This window comes from Mus caroli, chromosome 10 (genome assembly GCF_900094665.2).
Source record: "Mus caroli chromosome 10, CAROLI_EIJ_v1.1, whole genome shotgun sequence".
Classification (NCBI taxonomy): domain Eukaryota; kingdom Metazoa; phylum Chordata; class Mammalia; order Rodentia; family Muridae; genus Mus; species Mus caroli.
Genome location: NC_034579.1, coordinates 34,632,675 through 34,650,152, shown reverse-complemented (window position 1 = coordinate 34,650,152; position 17,478 = coordinate 34,632,675). Strand labels below are relative to the sequence as shown.

The 17,478-nt window shown below is 43.3% G+C and overlaps 2 protein-coding genes across 2 annotated transcripts in view; one reads left to right on the top strand and one right to left on the bottom strand.

Annotated features, from left to right (window-relative positions):
* Ccn6 (cellular communication network factor 6) overlaps window positions 1-11,201 on the top strand; it is a 12,498-nt gene extending 1,297 nt beyond the window's left edge. Inside the window, exons 2-5 of the mRNA XM_021175287.1 lie at window positions 3,733-4,030; window positions 7,128-7,370; window positions 8,946-9,139; window positions 10,721-11,201. Coding sequence (XP_021030946.1) covers window positions 3,733-4,030; window positions 7,128-7,370; window positions 8,946-9,139; window positions 10,721-11,002 — 1,017 coding nt within the window. The 3' untranslated portion in view covers window positions 11,003-11,201. The remainder of the gene's footprint in view (window positions 1-3,732; window positions 4,031-7,127; window positions 7,371-8,945; window positions 9,140-10,720) is intronic.
* A 957-nt stretch (window positions 11,202-12,158) lies between these two features.
* Window positions 12,159-17,478, bottom strand: part of Tube1 (tubulin epsilon 1) — a 16,615-nt gene continuing 11,295 nt past the window's right edge. Inside the window, exons 9-12 of the mRNA XM_021174854.2 lie at window positions 16,640-16,780; window positions 14,914-15,054; window positions 14,428-14,602; window positions 12,159-12,900 (exon numbers count right to left, since the gene is read on the bottom strand). Coding sequence (XP_021030513.1) covers window positions 12,742-12,900; window positions 14,428-14,602; window positions 14,914-15,054; window positions 16,640-16,780 — 616 coding nt within the window. The 3' untranslated portion in view covers window positions 12,159-12,741. The remainder of the gene's footprint in view (window positions 12,901-14,427; window positions 14,603-14,913; window positions 15,055-16,639; window positions 16,781-17,478) is intronic.

Below are 17,478 nucleotides of genomic sequence, written 5' to 3'. Positions count from 1 at the left end.
ATCATTTGTGATTAATTTTGCCTTAGTTATGTGTGGGTTTTTTGTTTGTTTTTTGTTTTGCTTTATTTTGGTCATGGTGATGAAATACCTGAAAAATAATTAAGGGAAGGTTTATCTTGGCTCTCGGTTTCAGTTCATGGTTGTTGGCTGGACATTTCAGCCTCTGATGAGACACAACATGGCAGCAGAAGTGTGTGATAGAGTAGGCAACTCATCTCACAGAGAGAAAAACCAGAGAAAGAGGATGTTATGAAATATAAAGAGGCAAGGTGTGCCCCTGAGAAATTACGCCATGCAACAGATCTGGTATAAAGCGAGTTTATTGGGGGAAGGGAGAAGAGTGGGGGCCTGGGGAAGGAAGAGAGGCATCAAGTGAGCCATGATGGGGGGCAGCAGAGAGGGGAGAAAGGGGCTCCAAGGATAAAGAGGGAGAGAGAGAGAATGTGGAGAACAGAGAGAGCTGGGTGGCAGGCAGTCCTTTTATACACAGCCTGCACCTGCTGCACCTGGTGGCAGGGGCAGGTGATGGTGGCAGGTGATGATGCAAGCAGAAATTAGGTCCCCGAGAGCAGCCTAGTGGAATCACCTGTGAGCTAGCAGAGGCAGGAGACACGATGTACTGATACAGCCCCAGTGATGCACTTCAGTAAGGTGCAGTCTTCCAGTTGTCCATTCAACTGCGAATCTACAAATGTGTGAATCCATGGGTCAGGTCAGCACACTCCTGACAGCTGCTCCCCCCAGAGTCCACTTATGAGTAGTGATGACCAGGGGTGTGTGTACATATGGCATAAGTGTGAGCACACATGTATGTGCTCATGTCTGTGTCTGTATAGTAGTCAGTGTTCAGCACTGAGTGCCTGCCTCTAACTCTCCACCTTATTTTGTGAGTCAGGGTTTCTCACTGAAACTGGACCTTGTGGTTTCATCTAGACTGGTTGCCTGTAAGCCTGGGGGACTGATTCTTCTGTTTTGACCCCTAGGCCAAACTTTTCTGGGGCACACTTACAAACATAACCAAGGGTTTGATGACATCACTGATATGGCGAATAGCTACTAGATATCAAACACTATGCTAGACATTTAGTCCATATCTTAATCACCTTAACTGTCCAAACAACTGTACCAAGAGCATATTAAGCTCATTTCACAGAAGACTGATGCTCAAAGAACAAATAATAGGAAATTAGTTAAGATCACAGAGCTGGCCCAAAGCTCAGCTCTGTTTTAAGAACATTCTCTTGCTTCATTCTGTGGTCTCAAGATGTTGCTTTTAAAACAAAATACCTGAAAAGGAAAATATGCAAACTTCCTTATATTATCAACATATTTTCTCTTTCTTATGAGACCTAGTTGGTGTACTTTTACATTACAGTCTATTATAATTTCCTTGGTAATTTTTGTGAGATGAGTCTCCTAGCCAAAAAAAAAAAAAAAAAAAAAAAAAAATTATCTGGAATGTTTTATTCCTTCATTAAAAACTCTCTGTGCATGCCACTCAGGTGTTGGGTCTCACCGTTCACTGTGGTTGAGACAGTTTTCCTGTCCTGGCTTACGTGGGACAGGTGGCCCATGAGCTTCTGGGCCGCTCCTGTTTCCACCTCCATGTGCTGGAGGACATGCTCTGTGGCTGGGGTGCAGACTCATGCTCTGCATTGCTGGAATATGGACGCATGCTCTGCATTGCTGGGGTATAGGCGTATGCTCTGCATTGCTGGGGTACAGGTGCATGCTCTGTGTTGCTGGCATATAGATGCATGCTCTGCATTGCTGGGGTACAGACACATGCTTTGCACTGCTGGTGTACAGATGCATGCTCTGCACAGTGTGTGGCTTTACATGCCTTCTGAACTCCTGTCCTCACATTTGCAGTAAATTTCTCCACGGAGCCATCCTTGGCCCCATTTGCTTGTCTTTATGTTAGGCTCACTGAATTCTAGGTTGACAGCTTGGGGTTTTGTCTTTCCTGTTAGCATCGTCTCTGGGTACCTTTCTCCTCCCTCTTGCTTCTTTAGCTAAGTCACTTCTCTTCTGTAGGTAATGCTTCTCTCTTCTCAGGTCACTAGCATGACTTTCTCTTATTCATGGATTTCCCCCAGTGTTACTCTTTAATTTTTGAGATGGTCTAAAGATATTTCAAGACTGGAAAAGAAACATTTCCAGGTGGACAATTTGGAGAGTGGACACTGCATGAGGGAGTATATTAGTCAGTTTTGCATTGCTAAGGACTAAATGTCTGACAGAAATATTTGGCTCCTGTTTCATAGGGCTTCCTTCCTGGGGGGTAAAGGTCAGGAGGTAGAGCAGTTCAGATCACGATGGAGAGGCAGCTCACATTGCAGTGGACCAAGAAGCAGGCAGGGGTAATGGGATCAATACACCCATTCTCTCCCCAGTGGCTTATTCTAGCCAACCAGAGCTCCCCACCCCCTACTCCCAAAATAGCACCACAAGCCAAGGACCAAGTTTTCAAAGCAGCCATGTTGATATTTCCATTCCAATAGGGAGAGAGTGTGGTGTGGTGTAAACAGCAGGGCGTGGTGGGGTATGGAGGGCAGCCATGGCCAGGGCAGGCAGGGCTCCAAAGGTCCCACACTCACAAGTGTGCATGGTAAGCCACAGACAGTGTGGAGCACTGGGGTGATACAATCAGATACAGTGGTATTTAGTACCTGTGAAAAGAGAAAGAATAGACCAGAGAATGTGAGCGAGGAGCTTGGATGACTCCAAATACTGTCTGGGTGCAGGACAAGGGCCTCTGGGTAGTCAGCTATGTGGGCCCACAGGTCAATGGGGCTATCTCCGTTGGGAATTCAGTTTTGCAGATCCAAGCATGGGAGAAAACAGAAGATGAGGAGGTGAACAAGACTGCCAGGTATGCAGAACAGAACAATGCATCAAAGTAACAGAGCTCATGTGTCCAGGGTGCCATTCAACTTAGGCTAAGCGGCTGGGAGATCTGGGATGGTGGTCCGGTGTGATGAAACCAAGGGAAAGGAGTTTACACTGAAGCTCGAGGGACTTGTGCCCTGTGAGCCTGGAGTGACTTGAACTGACTTAAAAAGTCACCGTGAATGCTGAATAAATGTGACTGTGTAGAAATCACCCAAGGAAAAACTAATAGTGGGCTGGACTGGACCATAGTGGTAGGAGAGAGGCAGGAGGCCGGGCAGTAGTGGTGATGGTGGTGTTTTAAAGGTGTGACCAATAAGATTTGTCAATGACATTGGATGTTAAGGTGTGAGCCCAACATGACCCAATGTATAAGGTCTTTTGGGGGAAAATATATTTGCTTAAGTAGGGTGGAAAAAGACTGGAAAAGAACAGAGAGTGTGGTCCATCTAGGTGGAACAGTTAAGCAGGCCCTTTTAATGAGTTCTGAAGGGTGGGCTGGTTGGGAGACAAAGAGAGGGAAGGGAGGGATCTTAACTAAGATGCTTCAGCGCAAACATCAGGAGGATGAAAGCTATGCAGCACAGGAGACCAAGGGGCAGTGCTGTGGTGGTAATGGAGTCAGGGTTGTGAGGGGAAGGAGGTGGAAGAGGAAGAGGAGGGAGAAGAGGAAGAGGAAAGAATGAGGAATTGGAAACCAATTGAAGTTGGGAGTGGCCATGCCAAATACTAATGTTGAAACTTACCAGACTGTAGCCCACCTGTTTGGCATATATCTCCTCCAGACCCATGAGTAGTCTCAGAATCCTCCTCTAACGTCACCTTTATCACCAAATGAAGCTCTGCTGCAGGACACAGGGCAGTGCACCGCAAGACTCGACCCCTGGAGGGCAGCCTGGAGCAGCATTGGAGGTGTATCAGCGTGCAGAGGTCTGCCGCTGGCCCTGCAGATGCCCCCCGCAGAGGCCCACTTGTCCTCCTGGGGTGAGTTTGGTGAGGGATGGCTGTGGATGCTGCAAAGTCTGTGCCAAGCAACCAGGAGACACCTGTAACGAAGCCGAGATCTGCGACCCCCACAAAGGCCTGTACTGTGACTACTCCGGGGACACGCCTAGGTACGAGACAGGCGTGTGTGCATGTAAGTAGGCTCATGGGAAAAGGCTGAATTGAGACACATTTCTACTCCTATAACTTAATTCAGAGTGGAGAATTCAGTTTGGCTAAATACAAGATGGATTTAGATTTTGCATACCTGTGGGTGTTACTGGATGACATATGAAGTCCATAGATACGTGATTGAAAGCCTATTATTTTATATTGTATTAAAGTTATAACGTAGTTCTCAGCTGAATTTTGTTGTTGTTTTGTCTTTTTTGGGGGGGCAGGGGGAAGGTCTCCCTACTTGATCCTGGCTGCCCTGGAACTTGCTCTATAGACCAAGCCGGCCTAGAACTCATAGAGACCCACCTGCCTCTGCCTTGGCTATTGTCAGCATGCTGTCATTTCAGATGGTCTGAGTCAGACATGAACTGAGACCCAGTTAAAGGCGTGTGCCACCACACCTGTCTCAAGTAGCTGCTTTTCATGATAGAATATAGAAAAGATTATGTCTACAGGATCTGACTTCAAAATGGCAATTTTTGTTAATACTGTCTGAAATAAATCTGAATTCAGCCACTCCTGTAAGGAGGAAATAATCCTCTTTAGAAATGTATGACATAAAATGTGAGGATATAGCCATGGTCTTCACTTTCTGCTTTATTCTCCGTCTGACTAACCACTGGGTCCTCACCCTCATCACCAAACATTTGCAAACCTGATTCTGGGCTCTCTGGGTCTTAGTTCATGTCTGACTCAGACCATCTGAAATGACAATGGGCTGACAATAATCCAGAATGACAAATAATTTAGGACACATAACATTTCTAGTAAAAGCCAAGTACTCAGTACTAGTCACCACAGGGAAGTTCAAGTGGGAATGCAGGACCTCAAATTGTTGGCCAAGGATGGACCTATACCTAGACCACAGTTTGATCTGTAGCTGGTACCTCATCAGAGCATAGCTCTGCCATCTGCAGAGCCTATCCCTGCTGCACAGAGGCAGAACAGTGTAGCGACCACGCAGCCTGGAATGACTAAGCTATTCAGGGGCTTTTATAGAAAATGTGTTGATCTCTGACCACGAACACTGGCTGTAAATCTGTTCTAAAGTCTGTGGATCTTCTTACAGTCTTAGACGTCACTGAGAACTTCTGAGGACTGGACCTTCTGCTAATGTGGGCTTCTTGTCAATTAATAGTCAATGGACTTGTAATGTAAAAGATAGGAATAATAATAATTTAAAAGATAGGAAAAATACGTTTTCTTTAAGAAGACCATTACTGATAGCACAGAAAATTTTTAGTGAGAAGAATGCTGTTTTACATTATTGAAAATTTCCCTAATGTCTGGGGCAATAGGTGAGTAGATCCTTGCATCTGCTCCTCCTCCAAGCTGTTGTTTTTGTGGTTGAAATCTGAGAAGAGCGGCTCCACACGGATATGTCATTAGAAGAGGGTGAGCCATGTCAACATGCGCAGATCCTCACACACACACACTTCTGAGATAGTCAATGTGACACATGATAGCTCCTTAGAAATCAGCTGCATCATAGGATCTGAGACTAAATCAATGAACGTGAATTCTAACACAAAATACCCAAACTCACTGGAGCTGTCTCACATGTGATTCTAGCACTGAGGGGGTTGAGGCAGGATTGGGAGTTTGAGGCCAGCCTGGGCTACACGGGAAGACCTTATTTTTTAAAAACATTTTAAAAAAGTGTTTATGTGTATGGTTGTTCAGCTTTCATGTATGCCTGTGCACCACACATGCAGCTGGCTCTCTCAGCAGTCAGAAGAGGGCACTTGATCCTCTGAGACTGGAGTTGCCACATGGGTGCTGGGAATGGAACGGAGGGGAAGACACTATCTTAAAAAACAAAAACAAAAACAAAAACAAATACAAAGTCACCTGGAGTTGGTCTCCGACTCCGGCATGGCTTTGTCTCTGGGTAAAGTTCCAGTTTCCTATGGTGCACCTATTCAAATGTTATCTCATATGTATTTTAAACTATCACTCTCAGCAGAAAGTTACCACATTTGCTCGAAAAGTCTCAGCGATGGCTATCAGTTTTCCAACATCCTTTTACTTAGAAGTGTGAGTTCCATCACTGGCAACACACATTTGGAGCTGTTTCCTTAGAAGTGACTATCAGACAAGCTACTGCTCACTTTCAAGAAAACCCCTCCCCGTACCCAAGTCTGAACACTCATGGTTTGTCTGAGAGCCTGAAAACCTGACTCCTTGTCTTCTAACACTAGTATTTCCTCCAAGGCTGCTATTGTGCTCTGGCATGCTGAATACTTGATTTACTTTGCCATACAGAATATTATACAAAAATGGGTAGGGTTTAATAGTTAGCTTACTTTACTGTGCCACTTAACACTGTTAAGGTAGCTTTGTCACTCGAGGTACAAGCGCAGGAGAGGCAGAACACAGCTGCTGCCTGTGCTGCCCAAGTCCTGCTAAGGCATCAGTTTCAGCCATGGCTGACTCTCTCCCACTGATGATGTCACACATCAGCGATAATGTCTATCACGTCCCAGGATCTTGAAGAGTTTTGACTTTTCAGATTCTGTAAAAATACTCCAGCCATTCCTGAGTGGTTGTTGGGACACACTGAAATTGCTGGCCTGAAAGGGAAGAGCAGCCCTTGGAGAACATGCATGTCTCCTGTTTTCAGTTACCCTGAAGTACTATAGGTAAACTCTGGTTTCTCCAGACTGCCAATGGATGCATTCTGGCTTGTATTCGTGTAGCTGATAGAATCGCCTCATCCGGTATCAACCACTTATTGATAACCATTTCACTGCAAGCTTAGGACTCCTTTTCTACTTCCTCTTCCTCCTCTTTGCTTTTTTGAGAAGGGTTTCTCTGTATAGCTTTAGGGTGTCTTAGAACTCAACCTGGCTGGCCTTGAACTTGAGATCTGCAGACCTCCGGAATGCTGGGACAATGGTGTGGCCACCACATGACAAACCTTTCTGTAGATGTTTCTGTGAAGGAAATTCTAAAGGAGGCTTAAGGAATTAAGAACTATGTTCAGAAAAGAGACAGTAACAACCGGAGTAGGTCTAACTAACTATAGTACCTAGCTTTTGTTCTTTTTTGGTAATCTGCTTTTTTCTTTTTAGATCTTGTGGCAGTTGGATGTGAGTTCAACAGGGTCTATTACCAGAATGGCCAAGTATTTCAGCCCCATCCACTATTCAGCTGCCTCTGTGTGAGTGGGGCCATTGGATGCACACCCCTCTTCATCCCCAAGCTGGCTGGCAGCAACTGTTCTGCAGCTAAAGGAAGAAGGAAGACTGATCCCCCAAACTGTGGCCGGGGAACCCTGCAGAAGCAGGAGTCAGCAAGCTACAAGACAATGTCAGGTGCGCAGCAGGGCAGTTTCCGAGGGGTCACCTCCTGTGGTTCTTTCCCATTTCTTTATGCACCACAGGCAGTAGGAACTTACTGGTTGCGGGCTAGGGCTAGAGATTTACAGTGACTCAGCATTGAAGTGTTTGCCTCAGGCAGGTATATTCCAAGTATCCAAAAAGAAAACTTGACATTTCGGTTTTGAGAGTAAATATTCTGATTTTAAAAACCTTACTTGATCAGGAAACTTCTGAAATCTTACACCTCTGCTTCTTCGGAAAACTGAACAAATACTGTTTACAAGTACCTTAAAAACAACCCTGTCATTTGTAATCTACTATGACCACCCCAGCTCTTGTATTTCCAAAGTTTTTTTTTATAAGGTACCAGAATAAATGGAAAGTTGATTTAAAAAAAATTTTTTTTGAGAATTAACACATTTTGAGGTTCAAAATATCATTTTCAAAATTGTGGGAATAGCTCCAGTATTCTCAACACTTTAAATCTATGTAGTCAAGAACGCAAATAAGATTCCTGCTTGCTTCTCCTGAGCATGTAGCTGCGGGTGTAAAAGATGCTCTATCTCCCAGGCTGGGGGAAGTTTCCAGACAGGAGCTCCTCTAGGCTTACCTCACTGTGTTCTCAACCAGTATCAAGGGTAAGAGAAATGAGTTTTAGATATTTAAAAATATCTTAGGAAACTGTAACAAACTGAATTAAAGTTTTATAAACCAAGTCATTGCCATTTCTATTTCCTCTAGCTTGTCACATTCCTTGTCAGGCCCACAGTGTTCCCTACGCCCATCACTTAAAAATCACCCGTGAGATATTCAGGGAAGCAACTGTGGATGAGCTTTGAGTGGGGAACAGACCCCCTCCCCCCACTGCCTGCTGCTCAGAAGAAACCAGAAAGAAGATGACAGCTGCTCTATCTCCATGAAAAACCATTAGAGAGACTGTTAGTGTGAACCAGACCCTTGGCTCAAAACAGTAAACAGCGTATCGATTCGTTACCTCAACACATTTCTTTAATGACATCTTGGTAGTAAGGTAGTGAGCAGAGTCTACAGTTAGCAAAGCACAGGCCTAAGACTTTAAGTACTAAGATCACATTGTTTGTATCCAGGCATGGTGATACATGCCTGTATTCTTAATGCTTAGAAGGCAGAAGAGTCACAAGTTAGAGGGCAGTGTGAGCTACACAGCAACAGTATGTCTGGACTATTCTGACTAATGTCCTGGATCCCTCATCCTACCCATGTTTACTTCTGTATTTGCTAAAAGAGTGTCAATCAAACCAAAGACAGACACTGATGGAAACATGAGGCCTGATACTCAGAGGATGGGCGAGGCAGAGTGAAACAAACAGGTCAAGATAAAGAGCCTTGACCCTCTAGGAAACTACAAGGCCACACTTGACTGGAAGGTAACTTAGTAGTTGGAAGGGAAGGGGACTTACAAGTGTAAGCTTTTATCCTTTCACATAAAAAGCCTGAGAACTTTTAAGTACTGACTTAATGTTTAAAAACTGAGTCCGGGTAAGCACATATAATGCACTCATACATATGATCTTCCTCCATTTACTTTAGCTTATAGGAATCTCCCACTTACTTGGAGGAAAAAATGTCTTGTGCAAGCAACAAAGTGGACTCCCTGCTCCAGAACGTGCGGAATGGGAATTTCTAACCGGGTAACCAACGAAAACGCCAACTGTGAAATGAGAAAGGAGAAGAGGCTGTGCTACCTCCAGCCCTGCAGCAGGAACACATCACAGGCAGTGGAGGTAAAGTGTGAGCAGCCGTAACTGAATTATGACACAATGGTCAGGAGTTCCTATGTACATATATTCTAGGGGGAGAGGTTATGCTCGGATCTCATCAAACAAAACCACCTGACCGTGACTCTTAAAGTCAAATTATCTCAGAGGGCAGCAGATGTTAATCTAGCTCAACTCTGCCTCTCTCGGTGTCCTGTCAGTGTGGGTCTTGAGCAGCCCAGTCTCTTGCAGCCCCTCCATGCATACTGTTACTTCAGAGTAGACCTTTCGTGGAGGCTTTTTTTCTTGTTCATATTAATTATAGAGGTGCAACCAAAGTAGTGAATGTAAAAATTCCAGTTGTTACACCACAGCTATGAAGACAGAAGTTCTGATCATAGTTCCATACGACTTGTTGTTTTGGGAGGACCACACCAAAGTGCTCTGTGCATTACAGGGTAAGCTCGCCAAAGGACCATGCTATCCTAAACCAGGCATAAAACTGGAGAGCTGGCTCTATTCTTGATTGAGGCAAGAGAATTATCTTTTTCCTCTCCTCCCCTCCCCTCCCCTCCCATCTCCTCTCCTTTCCTTTTCTTCTCTCTTTGGAGAAAGGGTCTGTACATAGCCCTGGCTGAACTGGAACTCACTATGTAAACCAGACTGGCCTTGGATTCAGAGACATAGCCATTTGCCTCTGCTTCCAAATTAGTAAACAGCCTATCAATTTGTTACCTCAATGAATTTCTTTAATGTACATCCTGAGCTTGACATTTTGGGAGTAAGGTCACGGTGAGTTGAGTCCACAGTTAACGAAGCACAGGTCTAAGAAAATATCAGCCACTTTGATACATGTGCTGCCTGATGGCAGGCAGTATGGTGCTTCCTTCAGTGTAACCATGACACCCTGCTTGTGCACATAGCATATGTATTCATCTATCCACCACCCAGCCCAAACTGTGTGACATGCAGTAAGGAATCTGCTGCGTCTTAGGTAAATGAACACTTAATAAGGCATAGCTCTTGAAATGACACAAAACAAGAAGTTTTCGTTTACTGGAAAACTGAATGAAAGATATAACAGGAAACATGAGAATCTGATAGAATGACAGAGGGAAGGCGAGGGCACTTTATAGAGAAGGGTCCTACTTGTCACAAGCAACTATTTAATAGATCCTATAAGTCAAGTCAAGCCGAATTAAAAGTATAAAAGCAGGATTTATTTGTAGCAGCTCTTGGGTGGGTACACTGGTCTCAGAGAATGGGGCCATGGAAATTGCCATGCACACAAGGTGATGGGAGTGCATAGAGGAGTGCAGGGACAGAAAGAGTCATGTGGAACAGGAAGCCCAGCCCCTGGGCTGTAGAGTTCAGGGAAGAGGACTGGGTATGGCAGCCATATTCTTTAACAGGTAGGGACTGAGGGACAGGGAGAGCCTGGAGGGCAAGTCTGCTTTGATATGCTCAACAGGCACCTCAGCCGCTTTTCTCATGTCTGAAATCCAACATTATTAGTGCCCAAGAAATAACTATAGCTAATATCTGTCTAATTCTTAAGTTATTGTAATCAAACTTAAAGAATAACCTTTTAACTTTGTTCCTTTTCAGATCCCCAGAGGAGCAACATGTCAACCCACTTTCCAACTCCCCAAAGCTGAAAAATTTGTTTTTTCTGGATGCTCAAGTACTCAGAGTTACAGACCCACTTTCTGTGGAATATGCCTGGACAAGAGATGCTGTGTCCCCAACAAGTCTAAAATGATTACTGTTAGCTTTGACTGCCCCAGTGAAGGGTCGTTTAAGTGGCAGATGCTGTGGATCACATCTTGTGTGTGTCAGAGGGACTGCAGAGAACCAGGAGATATATTTTCTGAGCTCAGGATTCTATAGAGCCAAACAGGGAGGCAAGGTTAAGGCTAAGCCATTCATGCCATAAGGAAAACCCTGATGTAGCTACACAAGGGCGAAAAGCTTACTTAAGGGACTTAACACACAGATAGTGACCATTCTTTGCTTGCTATATTTGTGACAAGAGAAGATTCTAAAACATATACTAATAAAACAAAAACGAATGCTTGAAGAATTTTAAATAGAACTCATTTCTTGAGTATAGCCTATAATTAAGTAATATACAGGTAAATGGCCCCAGGTAAAAATTACATACATAATGAAAAAAATCGCACTTTGATCCCAGCACATGGGAGGCAGAGACAGGTGGATCTCTGTGAGTTTGAGGTCAACCTGGTCTACAGAGTGGGTTCCAGGACAGCCAGGGCTACAGAGGAACACTGTCTCAACAAACATTTTATATAGATATAAAAAGACATAATTTAAAATTTTATTCTGTACTTGGCAATACAGTCTATCAGATCCTATCACATAATTAGTAGAGGGACAGCAAGATTCTTAAAATTACTAAGATGATATTATAAATGCATCTATAATCATCATCGCCCTGTTCTGAATATCAGTTAGATTCTTCTAGAAAGGAGAAAATAGAATGTCTGTGATACTGTTAATAACTGTAATATTGCAGTCTGTATACCAAATACTATAAAAGTCTAAACTTCTAAGATAAAAAACAAACATAGAACAGTCACTCAGCAAGGAAAAGAAACAGAGGATAGAAGTAAGGAAGCATACACCCGATTATTTTTCCCTTAAAATTATTTCCTTAGCCGGGCGTGGTGGTGCACGCCTTTAATCCCAGCACTTGGGAGGCAGAGGCAGGCGGATTTCTGAGTTCGAGGCCAGCCTGGTCTACAAAGTGAGTGCCAGGACAGCCAAGGCTACACAGAGAAACCCTGTCTCGAAAAACCAAAAAAAAAAAAAAATAAATAAAATAAAATAAAAAATTATTTCCTTGAAAGATAAACCAACCAATGGATTTGAAACATACCTGTACTGAAACCAATATTAATGATTCAGAAGAGAGACACGATGGCTGTAGTCACTTCAATGCATGATAACTGTTTGCTACAAGTTCAGCTGCAGATGTCAGTGTGCAACGGTGACATGCTCAACTGCCGTAGCAGCTGTTTACACATTTGCTTTTAAACTGTTTATTATAAAAGGGACTGGATGCCAAGTTGTGATTCTTTGGACCATAAACATGTTATTACTCAAAGAACAAAAACTACCCTGAAAAGTCCAGATATTATATATATTATGTTCCTCTATTCCATGGACCTACGTCCCTAGCATTTAAATAGAGCAGGACAGCATAAAGTATAAATATACAAGAGATATGTACATCTTTCCTGAGGCATTCATCACTGTGAAGATGTCTGCAAAAGACACAAATAAAGCAAGAAGACGACTGCTCCTTCCCTCTGCGTCGGCTTTTGTTGCATGGGTAGCCCAGGCTGGCCCTGAATGCAGGCCCTCCTGCATGTCAGCCACACTGGGATTACACTTGTGTAACACCATGTTGGGTTCTCTCTCATCTCAATTTTGGCAAACTGCCTAAAGTGATACCATGTACTGCTATAAAAAATTGTAATAAAATAGAAACCACCATTTTAGATAAAATACTTCCTGATACGTGAAAAACATGGGCTTTCTGAATCAGAAAAAATGCTGAAACAGAAAGGGGACAGACAGAACAATTGCTTTCTCAGCTTCTTCCCTCACAAGGCCACACTCAACCTGGGCACATCTGGCACAGGCATGCTCTTTGTGGCATCGAGGTCACTGTACTCCTGTATGAGCGCTGACAGCGAGGACACAGCTTCCGTAAAAGTGCTTTCCTCCATCCCATCAACTTGCAGGTAGTGATGGAGGTGAGCCTGTAATTGAAAAATCCCAATTACCAACCCAGGAACTCTAAGTCATATACCCATCCCATAAGCTTTTAGCAAATATTACTAAAACTATAGGTCAGTTGTCCTTCTCTCCTTGGGAGTGATGGTTGCTGGGGACGGGGTGCACAGGACTCAGTGGTATACTTACCTGTAAGTGGCCTTAAGTGACTGACCCTACCTCATTTAAGAAGCCCACTAATTATAGTGGGGTATGGCACACACGCACACAAGCGCACACACATGTGCAAGCACACATACACAACGAGAGTGGGAGGAAGAGTGAGGAACAGAAGGAGTTCAGATGGAGGGAAAAAGGACGATGATGGGAAATATGATCAGAGCAGGTTCTATGTACGTGGGAAACAGTGGAGCTTGGCATAAATTAAAAACATCCATAGGCCATTCAGCTTTAAAATGGAACCGGGAACTTAAGTCAAATAGATATTGTGCCTAAAGATATGTTCACCATACAAGAGTGTCGCGACTGACATGGGGGTAATCAACCAGTATCCGACTGCATTTGAGACTCCCTCCCTCCATACAGGCTTAGCTGTAACCCAGGCCAAAAGACTCAGAAGGTTATAGGATATACCTTCGTATATCCTATTTACCATTGTTTTGCTAAATGCACATGTTATAAAACTGTTCATATATAAATGTATGGATATAAATATAATTATATCCATAGACTAATTCTGTTTGCAGTGTTGTCCACAAAAGCATTTTTTCCTTTCTTCCAGTGGACAGTGCAAGAGACTCATAACTGGTTAAAACGTGGGGAATAAGCAACTACTGAGCACTTAGCTACAAATGGACACTATAGAATCCCTTCCCCCACACCCGACTCACCCAGGCTCAGAGAACACTGCAGAAGACATGCAGAAAGAACCTAAGAGCCGGAGGATGGTGATGGTAGAGCATCATGTGAGTGTGTGCTCTGGACATGACACCCTATGGTGCTCATGAACTCAGAGGAGCTGTGGTTCCCTGCACAGATGACGCCTGCCAGTGGTTAACACAGACTGGGGAGGGGCTCATGAGGCTCCATCTCTAATGCAGAGCTATGGAAGGGGAAGCCATTCTTGCTCAGTGATGGAGCCACTGATAAGTTGCATATGATGTGCGGGCGTGCGCCTGTGTGTGTGTGTGTGTGAGAGAGAGAGAGAGAGAGAGAGAGAAGAAAGTGTGTGTGTGGGGGGCTACTTTCTGGGAAAAGGGGGTCCAAAGGGAATGGGAGGATGAGTGAGGGCAGTATGGGATGAAATACTCAAAATATGCCCCGTACATGTGTGAAACATGTTGAAGAATAAATGATTTTTTTAAAGACAAAATTAGTATATTGCCTAAATCCTACAAATACATGGAATTTCTCATTTAGATTTGAAATAGCACAGGCAAACTTCTCTTGGATTGCAACTAGATAACAAATATGCCAGGCAGATTTAGCCCTGATTTCCAATGGCGTAATACTTCTTAGCCAAAAGATGTGCAGTCACAAAGAAGAGTAATTACCTTTTTCTTGTAGAGCCGCGTGAACCTTTCTCTCAGCTCCATAAAGGTAGGCTTCACACACGTGTTATTTGCTAAAGCTAACAGAGAATGCGAGTGGCCCACAGGTGGTACAGAACACAGGCTCGTCTTCCAGCCTTCTTGATTCCAGGAGACAAACTGCAGAGCAGGTTTTAATCTGAGATATAAAACCCAAAGGTAAGAACTAAGTTACTAAAATGGCCACCTTGCAGCAGCTCAGTTCACACATCAGCATCAGCAGCGGTCCAGCTATGCCACTGGAATCTGCCTTCTGTGTTTAGAACAGGCAGCATCATGAGACAGTACGATGAAGCCCTACACTTCATGCAGTGCGTACAAAACTTTGTTTTGTACGTGAAGAGTCACTTACCTAAGTCACGTTTTATGGAAATTTGAATAAAGGCTTTCATAGCTATTTACATTGTCCCAAACTAGACATATAAATTATCTTAAAAATAAAAACCGAACCTTTCAATATTTCTGCGGAGATCGGAAATCTGTACGTTTCCTCTAACGATGAGGGCACAGGCAAGGTAGAGGCTATGTCTGGGGTCTGCTTGGATGAGCTGGTGATCCTTACTAAAGGCGTCTGAAAACATCTGATCCAGTCTACAAGGAAAGAGCCAGTGTCCATCAAAACATGCCTTTCTTCCACATGGACTCGTGACATGAAATTGCACATTGGCATGACGGCCTTGGGTTACCTGCACTGCAGCTGAGGTAGAAGACCAAAGGAAACCCAGGAAACCCTCAACAACAGAACAGGACACCAAGACCAGTCGGTGCAACATTTAAACATTCCTCGGGGATTTTTACTAGCAGACTTTAAAGAAAACCTGCCAGCACAAACTGTAATGATTAAACTTAAAAATGTTGATACAAGTATTGTTTCTGTCTAAATGTACCAAGCAGATTACTTCAATGACTTTGAAATATTCAAGTTGAAGGACCAAGTCAAGCATGCTCCTTTTCATCATGCCGAATTTAGGTATAAGGATTAACTTTAAATATAGAAATTCCATTACGAAATAGTTTACTACTGCTGGGCAGTGGTGGCACATACTTTAATCCCAGCACTTGGGAGGCAGGTGGATCTCTGAGCTTGAGGCCAGCCTGGTCTACAGAGGGAGTTCTAGGACAGCCAGGGCTTCTCAGAGAAACCTTGTCTTGAAAATATGAAAAAACAAAACACAACAAAACAACAACAACAACAACAATAAAAGAGTTCACTATCAATTTACTTGGGTATGTCTACATTAAAACACTCATTCTTCTTAAACATGATGAGTTCTAACAATACTAGTGAACAGCCAATGCTGTGATCCATACTCTACACATGGCTTCTCTTGCTGAGATCATTACAGGATCCTTGGCAGATAAGGAGTCCTATCTACTGCCTGGCACAACTGGCCACTTGCTATTCACTTAAATAAAATTCAGTAATTCATTTTTAACCATAAAAATGTGAGCCATCATGTGGGTTCTCGGGGGGGTTCCCATGGTTTTATGAATGCTAGGCAAGCAAGCACTCCACCAACTGAGAGACACCTCCAGACAGGTGTTTTCTTTTCTGAGACAGCATCACTCTGTATTCCAGGCTGGCCTGGAACCCATGAACATCCTTCCTTTAGCCTCTAAGAACTCACATTAGAGGTGTGCACTACCACACCCAGCCTAAGAGCATTTTTTTTTTTTTTTTTTGAGACAGGAATTCACCATGTAGACCAGGCAGACCTCTAACTCACAGAGATATGCCTGGCTCTACTTCTTGAGACCTGGGATTAAAGGAGTGTGTTATATCATGCCTGGTGCTAAGAAATTATATGATGATCTGGAAATTATATGCAACAGCTACTATATGTAAAAGTCTTCCATGGAGCTTGACTGCGGTAAGAACTTAAAGCCTAACATGCCATCTACCCCAGAAACAGTATGATAGGGAATTTAAGACATCTGTCCAGAGTCAGCATTCACATCTACTGGATCCTATTAATCTTCAAAAGCTTAAACATTTCGTTACCAGGTTCAGTTTCAGTCTAATACTGACATTTTAAAACAATTTACTTCTAAAGAAATATTTGACTAATGAGAAATGCCTGTCACCAATAATCTGATACAAATAACCTGAGTTAATATAAACTTCCCCAGAAGAGCACGCCAAGTGCTCAGGCAATGGAATCCACTTGTCCCTCACCTTCGGGGGGGAATGTTAACATCGGCCAGCGTGTACAGAGGTGTCAGGCTTGACACGAGATAATGAAGCTTTGGGAAAGGAACCAAGTTCATGCTGATCTCATTCAGGTCCATATTGAGGGAGCCCTCAAACCTCGCAGAGCTAGAAGGCCAACGTGAGAACAGTGAGACATACTTTCATTTAAGACAGTAATCCAGCAGGTTGTTATGTTCTCAGATCCTTTGTTGCACTGATCAACAAGAGCAGAATGGAGCTCTTGTTTCTGAATCACTGAAATTTAATTTCACAAACAGTCATGAAAGAAGCCAGTTAAAATACAACATAATCCTTAGCAAATCTTATTTCTAGACTTCTAAAGTGCAAGCAACCTCTATTATACCTGCTCATTATACATTTAAAAGTATCTCATTTAAACAGACTTTATATTGAGTTAAACAGGTCAATTATATATTGTGGAAATTTTATTAAATTTATTAAGGGTCTGTTTAAAACATTCATAATCATAGATCATAACTGTGATCTTAAAAGCTTGAGAAATCAAGACCCAAACATGGCAATGTTGTGGACGGGATGGCAGAGAGGACAGAGGTTAACAGCAGTGGCAGCGTGCCTACAATGAGACTGTTGACCACAGAACACCCACTATGCTCCAAGTGACAGAGCTGGAGAAATGCTGGTTTATTACACCAACACATGAAATACAACACAAAACGAGCATCTGGGCAGCACAAATTGGCCTTGATCAGGGAAAAACCAGAAAGTTGGGTAGGAATTGGGACTAGGAGGGTATGACCAAATTTGTTGTAAGAAATTCTCAAAGAACTAATAAAAAAAAAAAA